Genomic DNA, 12,120 nt, shown 5'->3' on the forward strand with positions numbered 1-12,120 from the left:
CTCTGACTTGAGAGAGACTTTGCCAGCTTCATTCGTCTCAGTTGGGTGCTGCCATCCAGAAACTACAGCTTTCCAACATTTGATGTCAAGAGCTTGGAGAAAAGCTACCATTCTCACCTTCTAGTAGGCATAATTTGCTTCGTCTAATACTCGGGTTCGGGTGGTTGAATTTCCTTCACAATTTGATCCATTTAGGCAATCTTTGTCGTAACTCGCTCTGATACCAATTGAGAAAACACACACTCAGTTATAGTTGTATCGTTTGTTGTATTGTAAGTTAATAACTCGACAAACAACTAAGACAACACATAAAACAATAGATCACAAACATACAGAACTTTGGTAACCCAGTTCGATGACCACACATCCACGTCTGAGACGTCTTAGACCTAAATAAGAGATTCTATTACTCATACAATAATTGATCAATTATAATGTTATGTCTCATGGTACAACACTTTACTCATAGTCAACAGTCTTATAATTAGTAATGTGCTAAACATATAACATTACGAGGATAACTCCCAATTATTCAGTAATCACATGCAATCTTAGCTTCAAACACACTTAATAGTTGATTTAACTCTCTTGTGTTTAATATGCGGTCTCATCACCTATTCGTTCTCGAAAGGGCATATTAAATGAATTACCACAATCAAGAATCTGTTCACCAACGACGAGCAGAACCACACTCACGTAACTTCTCTTATTCCACTTTTGCACGAAAAAGTAACCTTCAACGAAATAGCCCAGGAACAATAATCCACGAAATTGAGATTTTTGGGATTTTTTTTTAACTTAAGCGAAATGTGTACCTTTCACCTTTTAATGGCCCCAAACTCATCGTTTTTAAAAACTATACCAAACATTTTGTCCCCTAATGTATCTCTTATTTTTTGAAATTTCCATTTTGAAATTTGATTTTCTTTTCAATTTTTATAGATATATTAAAGAAAAGAAAATATACATAATGAAACAACATTTGTGATTAAATTTAACCACATATTTTCAATTTTGTGATTTAAGAGAAAAGCAAAATAGATGTTGCCAATTAATTAATTTAAAAATAGTTAAGAGTGGAATTGGGTTTAGAAGATAAATGGAGCATGTGACACATACACCTCCACCAACGCAACCAACAACCAACTAGCTCGCACCATCTTATTACATATAGCTCTCTTATTTTCTCCCAAACTTCCTTTGTATTTCTTTCTATATTCTACATTGTTCTTATGTACTTAATAAATCAATTACTTCTTGGTTAACTTTTTTCAAGTTTCTAGATATCTTTCTTAAAACAATACTATTTATTTACTTATATATTTATTTAATGGCCAATATGATTATTTTTTCCTTCAATTTAAAATTGGTTTAGACTTAGAACGTACAATTAAATTTAATGTTTTTTTTAGAAGATGATATCAATTTAGGTTAGTAGTTGCACTCAAGGATCTCCATTAGGTGGGCACCCTTTTAACACCCTCATCATACCTGATATATATTCATTAAGTTACGGGATACAAAAGTTGTGGGACTAGAGATAAGCCCAGTTGTTACATCAACTAGTAAACAATTTGTTCCTTAGGTACTATTGATCGTTTAGTAGACAATTTGTTTAGGATTCAATCATAAATAAAATTTGTTGTGGCTAGTAAGAGAGTGAAGCCGCATTATTCAAGTCCTCGAGTCAACACCAAAGGAAATTGAAAAATAAGTGAGATGATAAATAATATCCTCCAGCTATGACTAACGTTATTAACTTCAGGAATAGCAAACATAACAAAACGAACAGATAACACAGAAGACTTTGATAACCCAGTTCGACAAATACGACCTATATCTGGAAAGCTTTTATGCTCCGATAAGAAATATTATAAGATTAAAAAAATTTGTAACTTAATCCTAAAGTTATATTAACAAGTTATCACCCTAACTTAACTGTATAAACTCAAGCTTCCCCTGACGGTAAACTTGAATCTCCTTGAAGACAAATTCAGACTCCCCCTATATTCATTGACCGCAGTACAATTTTCTCAGCCTTCATTCATATTTCTTATCAATTGATACTCTATCAAATCCCTTGACAATCTTCAATAATTTGTCATAATACAGAAGGTAACTGGTTTATCTTCGTACAGATTCTTCACCAAAAATATAAACATAAGAACAACAGCTGTGAAGAATAATTTTACGTTCATAGAATTGTTTTTAAAAGATTCAAAAAGAAGAACTTACAATAAAATATTCCTAAATATGAGGAATATCTTCTCTTTAAAAAAGATATTTAAGGAAGATCTTTTGACTCCTTATTAAAAGATATTGATAAACGATCGTAAACCTAAAGAAGATATTTTATCATTCTTTAAAAAACAATAAAACTAATTTCATATTTATAAAAAAATCTAAGAGAAATAACTTATCTACAGTTTCTAAGGACTATAATCACTAAAATTAAATTAGATGAATATTGAGTTTGCAATTTGGGACACTCTCACCCATACATATATAAAAGGACGATCTTGATGCATGAGCAAAAAGATATTTAGATTGAGTTACATGGTCATTGGTTAAACTATTAACATCTCCAATTAACGATCTTAATTACAATAAAAGATTATATGTTTTCTAGTTCGTGTATATCATTGTATAAGATAGCCTCGTAAACATGTGTCTATACAAAAATGATTACAAACCCCAACAATTTCGTCCATGAACATGCCCCGAAGATAAGTTATTGGATTTTTATCATAGGTGGTCATTGGACCAAATTAAGCTTATTTTTTGTCAATTGAACATGAGCCCAAATTAATACAATGTTGGATGACATATATTTTATTTGATTCAATGGTTATGATGAAAAGACACGCGACATAATTACAATTCGCCTTACAATTCGCCAACTTATGTCCTCAACTTCAATTTGTGACGTGTGTTAATTTTTAACTAACTCTATCACTTGTAATTTCATCATTAATTCGAGAAAGGACATGCCAATTTGTGATTGAAGGGTGTGAAATTGCCTATCAAATTTGGCCAAAGAACACAACAAAAGTAAAATACTAGGTGGAATATATTTAATTTATAGATATATATGTGTATATATCATATTGTATATCGGACAAACACTATATTTGAGCTTCATACAATTATAACAATGAGGATAATCATTATTTACTCTTTATTAAATCCTCAAAATCTCTAGAAATCATATAAATGTCAACATACACAGTAAGTACTCGTATCAGATTATGAGCGAGAGACAGGAAGCATAAATCGAGCCATGTACGCTCTTATTACTTAAGGTGTGATTCGATATCTTTGATGAGATTTTCCAAAAATTCAACATATTTGTATGGAGCAGGTGAGCCATCATCAAGTTTCTCATATTTCAAATTCATAACCACTAAACTATGCTGAGGTTTTTTTGGCACAATTTGATATATAATGTTGAAAGTTTTGTAATGCTTAAACACATTTCCTTCTAATCCAACCAACTTCATCACTAGTTTCTTATCATCGAACTCCACTCGTTCTTTGAAAACTTCTGGCTTACCATCTTAAACAAATCACATAGCAACACAAAACATATATCAAATTAATAATGAATGTTTATATGGATCAATTCATTCTTGAATGGAAAAGAAAAACAAGTGCTCGTGATAGGTGGCAGTGATCGTGGTTGAAGTTGCGATTGTTTTATGCATACCTATAGTGTAATTCCAAATCTTGATGGAGCCATGGCCATGGACGTCCCAATCTCCTTCGTGGAGTTTAACTTGTTGGATCAAATTTGACGAAATGTTTGGAGTATGGAAGATTTCATGTTTGAAGAAATGAAAAAACTTGTTTGCATTTGCATTGACTTCTGTTTCATTTACAAGCTCTCCAACAAGGGCCATTGTTTGATGGAATTCACACAACTCAATATAATTCAACTTCAGTACCCTCTTCTTTTTATAGTCCCTAGGGATTAATTATTTTATTATGTGTCCTTAATGTGTTATTTTCTTTCTAATTAAATTTATCTTAATCTTATGTTTTTTAATATTTTCTTCTGTTGAGTATCTCAGTAGATCACTGGGTGGGGTATAGTTTTGAAGATTTTATGCCCTTTTTTTATATATAATAATAATTTCTTGAAAAGAAAATTGCTAAGTTTGTCCTTATATTATAAAATTTTGTTTTTTATTCCAAGTCATTTACATTTGGTTTTCTTTTTTTTTAATGGAAAAATTTTCAAATATAACCATTAGAATATATATTAAACTTGGCCATTTTTTATAAATATTTTTAATAGTTAAGTCACTTTTTTCAATTTTTCTTTTAAAATGTTGAATTTGTTTGATATGGAATTTGATTTTATTTTCTTGTTACAATGTTATAAAATTTTACTATAGATATTAAGGAAAAATAGGACGGTTTTAAAATTTAGAAACCAAATTGAAATGTATATAAAACTTAGGAGGCAAATATAAGATTTTGAAATATTTGGAGCAAAAGTTTTTGGTCAAAAATGTTTTTTTCCATTATTTTAATTGGTCAAAATTTAATATCTTATTGCTTTGAACATCCTTATTTTATTTGAGCACCATGCTTAGCTTCCAAATGTCGAATGTCTAAACTTAGGTATGGCCACTCACATAAAATCGTAAACTTAGTTATTTTAAGTAATGGTTATGAAATTTGATTAAACTCTTATAACAATTTTCACGTCACGAAAGAGTCTTTTAATTTGCTTGCAAATTTTTTGAAGGGTAATTGCAATGAACGACCATTTGAGAAATAATAGTTAAGTATATAGCAACATTTAAAAAGAATTACAAATATAGCAAAACTATCGCTGATAGACTTGTATCACTGATAGACTCGTATGATCTATCGGTGATAGATCATTTTTTATAACATGGTCTATCGGTGATAGACTCTATCATTGATAGAATTTTACAAATTTGGTTATATTTGCAATTTTTTTTAAATCATGTTGTTATATGCTTAATTATTTTGAATTTAATTACTAAATTTGCAATTATCCCTTTTTTTTTGAAAGGTTACAGTAACCAAGCATTCGTGGCTATGTTTAAAATTTCTGGAAACCAAAAGGGACTTATTTTACACATTTAAATAAGTGAAAGGTTGCTTGGAATAAAAAAAAAATTATAATATACCAAATTTTACAATAGGGATATTTCTTATATTTTATAAATACTTTTAATAGTGGAAGGTTTCATTAGGAGACAAAGGTATAAGAGATCAATATTTTATAATTGAAATCTTTAGGACAGAGGTGTGAGTATCCAAAGCAAAGTTAAAGTAGAATATGTTGAACGTAGAAGAAATAGAATTATATTATAAATTTTATAAGCAGAAATATGTGTCCATGCATATATAGTATCCTAACAAACCAAAAAGGTCTTTTTATCCCAATTATTTTATGTGTCTTGGTCCATATTGTCTATGGGTCTAATGCCAAAATATATGTCATACGACTATATGCTTGGTGTCCAAGTGGTTCCTCGTCTGTCAAGAAGAGCTATTTATATGACTTTAATTTACTTTTCTTGTTACACTCTGTCCCACACACGTCCTTGTTTGGTATGCAAAACGCGGTCATCTTGATGTGCTAAAGCCAACACACATTCATCTTGAAGTCGTTAAGATTTGGTTAATTGCCAAGTCTCTTTGACTTAAAACTTAAGAAACATACTCTGGCGATATAACCAACTTAACACACAAAAATAGACCAACTCATACTTTTATTTAACTTTTAGCTACGGGTTTTACAATAAGCTTTACAAACACAATCAAAATACAACTCTTAAAGCATAAACTAAACGCCTAGCAAACCCTTCAACCTTCCATTACTTGGCCTTAACGCCTGATTCCTAGAAGATGAGATTTAAAATTATAAGTCTACAGACTTAGAGAGGTTTTCATAAATTCTTTTCGCTGTACTTTTACAAATATCATTTCGTGTAACATAAAAATAGAAATACTAGTTCATAATAACATATCATTTTGTATACATGTTTCATCTTGCATAAACACACATTAGTTACTAATCAATCATTTTTTCAAGGATCCAAAATCATTATGTACACTAAGTCAAGTAACTTCGCATTTAGACTACTGTATTAACAACATTTGAAAATATACAGATTCATCCTTATTGCCCAAACTGAGATGCAATGCACATCTTTCATACATTGTCCCGCCTCAAATCACCATGTAGTCCCTTTCATTCTATGGTGGCCTTTACTCTTTATGTGCACATAACCATTAGCTTGACAAAGGATGTAACTAATGCATGGTTTGAAACCATTCATAATCTAATCATACATAATACATGTATAACATTTTTACGTAAAGCTGTTTAGAAACACTTACAATGAAACTCTTCCTTTCAAATCATTTAAAAACATATAAGGAAACTGACAATCATTTAAAAACTTTTAAGAAAACATTCATAAACTTAGCTTTAACCCGAACTTCTTCTACTTCCTTCTTCTTCTTCTCGCGTAGGCAACTCGGGAGAACTTCAGCTTTTATGCTTTTCTCTTCAAAATTTAAGAATATCCATAAAATAAATCACTAAAGTGCTCTCCCTATTTATACTACTTCTTAAACAAGATTAGTAACCCTTAAGCTCATGCCTTCTTGACAACTCCCTCTCTTAGTGGTGCAAGTGTAAGCTTAAGGTTCAACCTAATCATGCTTAACATAAACTCTCCACATGACCCATTAAACACACTTAGGAAATTTCTCTAAATTGTCCTTGCTCCTTTTTGCCTAGTGATTCTTCTCGCGGAGCACCTTTAGTCACATAGTGATACTTGGACTTCAAGTTTTCCTAGCGAGTTACTTTAGATATCAACTTCTTATCGCCTAATTTTATTTCAGAACGTCGTCTTTCAGTCATAACGCCTATTTTAGAACACTTTGTCAAATTTTATCCTTTTAACTTTTAATTTAGGTACATGTCTTACATTCCTTGGGTTATTTAATGCATTTAAAGGATATATTTGTAGACTCTCAACGGTAATTCAACAAAGTGTCATTCGAGGTTGAGTTGAAACACTTAAGAGTTATATGAAAAATCGAGGCCTCAAAAGAATACAAAATGACCAAAATATGCCTCCAAAGAAGTAGCACAACGTCGCCATGCTCGCATACCACACACAACATAGTAAGGCAATAGACACCTCAAAGCAAGAGAGCTATAACGCATTGAATACAAACATTTTCTGGTTTGTACCGTTTTAACTTGAATATTTATTTAATAAAAGCAAGAGTTATTTCATTTGACATTTTAGACTATATAACACTACAAAAAAAAAAAAAAAAAACATATTTGTCTAGGCAAGAAAATCCGCCGGCGGTGTGGTCGGAAGAAAAGGATCGAGAGTTTGATTTGCCAACACCATAAACACGGCGCCGACATATAAGAACAATTGTCGACAAGGCAATACACTGGCAGTAGTGCATTATGATCTCTTGATACCTGTACTACACGGTAAAGAGATATTATATCTGCCAATGCCTACCATCGGTAGATATCCACAGGATCTTATTAAACCATTTTATGCTAAAGATAAATGTTTACCACATGCTTTCTATCTGAGATTAAGGAAATTAATATATTTTAAAGCATGAGTTTAGGAAATGCTTTTAGCATGTGAATGATAGTAAAACTTAAAGATTATTGTAAGTATGTTTTACAAGCAAAACTATTTTATTATGCAAAGTTTGAATATGATTGAGATTTGTGAATGAGATTTCCATAAACATGAGATTTAAAGTGTTTAGTCTATACTGGCGTTTATTATGAGATACATATAGCAACTCTACGGGGTATTACAGTTTCATGTGCACAGAGGTCTTGCGGTGATGGTATTCAGTCTGTGACTAGATTTGAGATGAGGGCCTCTATGGATGCCTAACTTCTCCATCTCCTAGCTATCTACATGATAGGATACTACTAATGCTTAGGTTCTTTGTCTTGTAAGTATTATATCACGAGATAGGGTTTCCACGCGTAGCTTCTTCGTCTCGATCGATACATAGAGATATTTGGTATAACATGAAAGAGAAAGTTTATATTTTATTATTCCATAAAGCTATTTGATAAATAATTATTGTTAAGGAATGTTGTTTCTATTGAACATTTTCAAGCTTTACATTTTCCTAAGTTATGATTTACCAGTTTTACTCAAATAATTTATTTTAAGCATGTTCAGTTATTTAATCATTCACTCACTGGGTTATTCAATTCATGCTTTCTAAAACATTTTTAATTTTTCAGGTAGAGATCGTTAGAACCAGTACTTGACTCCATTTATCGATATGTTAGTACCATAGTTTTGAGTTTCCTACCCGTATGTGTTGTTTGGAGTTAGTCTTTTGGGTTGTATATAAAGTTGAAGTTTTGGTTGTGGATTGTTTGAATTTGTTAGTTTTAACTCTGATGTTGGGTTATTGTAGTTATGTCTATGTTAGAATCGTGTTATTGTACATTCTGTAAGTGTGGGCTACAATACAAGTTTCTGTGTTTATATTAGTTGAATGTGTTTCATGTTTTCGCTGTGTTATAAAAATTTAGTTAAGAGTAAGTTTTAGGGTTGATAGGTATCATTGAGGTAAGTGGTGGTATCTGTTAACCAGTTGCATCATCTCTTGGGCTAAGAGTAGGTGGCGTGGGAGGGAGTGTGACATTGACAGCACAATAAGTGAAAATTACAAGTCCGAGACAACTATGCCTGAAAATATAGGTGAATAGGGTAATGTTGATATTGAGGTCATCCTTGGATGGAAAGGACAATAATGATGAAAATGAGGTTGATGCAAGAGTTACTAAAAAAAAAAATTAGAGAGGATCGTTTAGAAAATATCAGTTAAGTATGATTTGTCTTTTGATCTGCCTATTGCACTAAGGAAGGATACCAAGTCTACACTAAACACTCTATTGCTAACTATGTTTCTTATGAGAACCTATCTCCTCAATTCAAAGCCTTCACATCCATCCTTGAAACTACCATGATACAAAAAAAATATCCACATTGCTTTAGAATATCTTGAGTGCAAAAATGTTATGGAAGATATGAGTGCCCTTGAAAAGAATAAGACTTAGAAGATCTACACTTTACCTAAGGGACAAAAACTGTGGGATGCAAAGTGTGTTCACTAATAAATACAAGGTAGTTGGAACCCTTGACAGACACAAGGCAAGGTTAGTTGCAAATGAGTTTACTCAAATTTATGGTGTTGATTATGTAGAAACTTTTTTTCGGTTGCCAAACTAGATACTGTTAGAGTTTTATACTATATGTTGTTGTGAACAAATATTGTCCTCTTTATCAGATAGATGTTCAGAATGCGTTCCTGAATGAGGACCTAGAGGAGAAAATCTACATGAGATCTCTCCCTCAGGGTTTGAAGTTCAGTTCGGTCATCAAGTGTGTAAATTTAAAAAATCACTATATAGTCTTTAATAGTCACTTAGAGCATGATTTGATAGGTTTACTAGCTTTTTCGTGTCTCTAAGATACAGTCAGGGGCACTCTAACCATACTTTGTTTACAAAGGTGTCCAAGGTTAGGAAGGTTGCAATGTTGATTATTTATGTTGATGATATCGTTCTATCTGGGGATGAGCACGCTGAAATCATTCAATTGAAAAAGAGGATGAGTTATGTAACGCCCCAAAAATAAGACAATTTTGAAATTGAATTATCTTGGTTAAATTATTAATGTTAAAATTATTTTGGAGTGAATTGAGTTTTTGGTGAGGATTATGTGTTTGAGGAAATTAGGATTAATTAAATAATTATGGAAATAATGTTTAATTAATCATTGGAATTGGAAACCTTTGGTATTGTTATGGATTGATATTGATTAGTTATATATTAAATTATGGAAGGTAATGATAATTATATTAAGGGTAATATGATGATTAAAATTTTATGTTTGTTTGTTAGGGAATTAAATGAGGAGGGAAGAGTTGGAGTTATTTTACCGATAATAAAATGGAAAAGAAAAAAATGATTTGATTTGAGATGTTTAAGGAGGAGAGAGAATAAATTAATTTGAGTTATTATTTTGAAAAAGGAATAGGAAGAGGGAAGATAAATAATAATAATATATATTTATTTTTAATCAAGACTCCTTGGCTAGTGTGCACTTCATCTTCTTCAATCTTCCTCGTCGCTTGTTGCCTCCATCTGATATCCTCATGTGAAGCCCCGTCGCCGTGGTTTCCCGCCGTCGGCCGTCCTCGCAACATCCGATCTCCACCACCGTCGTCGTGAAGCAGTCGAAGCTGGTTTGATCCATTCATTAGAAGTTGAGTCGCCCGCGCGCACATCCTTGTCGCACCACACTGGGTTGTACCTGTACCTCTGTCGTCTCTGTCCAAGTCAGCCTTCACATCTACCGGCTTCAGTCACGTCGACACCTTTACTGCCCTGAGTTCGTTCTGGCAAGCCTCGTACCGTCGTCCCAGCCGTCTTTTTCGATCCGAGCCGCTACCATCTCAACCAAGTCACACACCTGAGCCGCATTTTAGACCTGAGCTGTTACACGAGCCATTCCTTCATGATCAAGTCGCACGTCTCCAATGTTGGTTTTACAACAAAGGATCTGTAAAATCTCACGCACTCTTCTTGAAGAAAACAAAAGATAAATACTTTGTAAGATATATTGTCAAGAGGAAGAGAAAATTAAATGGAACTTCTTGCATTTATTTAATTTGATGGAGTAATATTTATAGTCTAAAAAGAAGCAAAAATTAGTAACCCACTAACTTAGTGCTTGCTAAAACTTTGGAGATAATTAGAAAAATAAATAACCAAAATAATAAATAGAAAAATAACTTAATTCTTTCACCTATTTAGAAAGATCATGGCAAATTAATAACTCACACTACCCCTAATTCTGACATAATTCTAAGTTACGAACACCAAGTAGTTGACGCATAGCAGCTAACTTTACTCCCGTCAATGCTTTAGTCAGAACATCGGCTCGTTGTTCTCCAATGGTGACAAATTCAACGATAATTTGTCCATTCTCGACACACTCTCGAATGAAATGAAAACGTGTATCTATGTGCTTGCTGCGACCATGAAATAAGGGATTCTGCATGAGAGCTATCGCGGATTTGTTGTCCACAAATAATGTCATCGGCCTTGGCTCCATTCCGACTCTCTCGCTAACAAAGCATCTTAACCACAATGCTTAGCAAGTTGCGGTAGTGGCTGCAATGAACTCGGCTTTGCAAGATGAGAGTGCCACCGTTTTTTGCTTTTGCAAATTCCATGAAACCAAGCTTTCGTTTAAGTAGAATGTCATTCCACTTGTGCTTTTCCTCCCGTCGAGATCACCGGCTAAATCACTGTCAGAGTAATCGAATATATTGAATTCTCTTGGACCTTTCGTATAAGTGAGCCCAAAATGAATTGTCCCTATCAAATACCTAAGTATTTGCTTGACCACCTTGTAATGCATGGTTGTAGGCCTTTCCATATACCTACTCGCCATCCTAACAGCATATGAAAGATCTGGCCTTGTGTTCAGTAAGTATCTAAGACAACCAACGATCCTTTTGTACTCCGTAGCATCAATTGGTGCTCATTCCATGTCTTTGTGAAGTTGTGCATTGAGTTCCATCGGGTACTTTGTGGCATTGCAATCAGCCATTCGAAACTGGGACAAAATTCTCTTGGCATAAGTTGGTTGTTTGAGCAGGATTCGACCCTTCTGTTGTTCAACTTCAATTCCTAAGTAGTAAGAGAGAAGGCCTAAGTCGCTCATTTCAAATTTTGCCATCATTTGTTGCTTGAACTTAATGACCTTTTCAGTGCTACTTTCTGTTACAATGAGATCGTCAACATACACTCCAACAAGAACACATTCCTCTTCTTCTCTTCTTATGTAGACTGCTTGCTCTTGAATGCATTTTCTAAAACCAAGATCTTTGAGACTCCTATCAAGTCGAATGTTCCAAGCTCGTGGAGCTTGCCTCAATCCGTACAGAGCTTTTGACAATCTATACACATTGTGTTTTTCATTTGGAACCTCAAAACCCTCTGGTTGAGTAACATATACTTCCTCTTCCAATTCGCCATTGAGA

The 12,120-nt window shown here is 33.0% G+C and overlaps 1 protein-coding gene across 1 annotated transcript; it reads right to left on the reverse strand.

Moving 5' to 3' along the window:
• Nucleotides 1-3,052: 3,052 nt before the first annotated feature.
• Nucleotides 3,053-3,910, reverse strand: LOC101217982 (MLP-like protein 329). The gene is made up of 2 exons (XM_004142268.3): nucleotides 3,707-3,910; nucleotides 3,053-3,556 (listed from the first exon to the last, which is right to left on the reverse strand). Exons 1-2 carry the CDS (start codon nucleotides 3,897-3,899, stop codon nucleotides 3,294-3,296), a joined length of 456 nt encoding a protein of 151 aa, XP_004142316.1. The 5' UTR covers nucleotides 3,900-3,910; the 3' UTR covers nucleotides 3,053-3,293.
• Between the last annotated feature and the right edge of the window lie 8,210 nt (nucleotides 3,911-12,120).

Source organism: Cucumis sativus, chromosome 5, assembly GCF_000004075.3.
Source record: "Cucumis sativus cultivar 9930 chromosome 5, Cucumber_9930_V3, whole genome shotgun sequence".
Lineage (NCBI taxonomy): Eukaryota > Viridiplantae > Streptophyta > Magnoliopsida > Cucurbitales > Cucurbitaceae > Cucumis > Cucumis sativus.

What these genes read in the sequence shown, in the direction of transcription:
- LOC101217982 (XM_004142268.3), bottom strand. Translation starts at nt 3,899, where the DNA reads ATGGCCCTTGTTGGAGAGCTTGTAAATGAAACAGAAGTCAATGCAAAT. An exon ending in GATTTGGAATTACACTATAG is followed by an intron (nt 3,557 to 3,706) that starts GTATGCATAAAA and finishes GATTTGTTTAAG; the next exon opens with ATGGTAAGCCAGAAGTTTTC.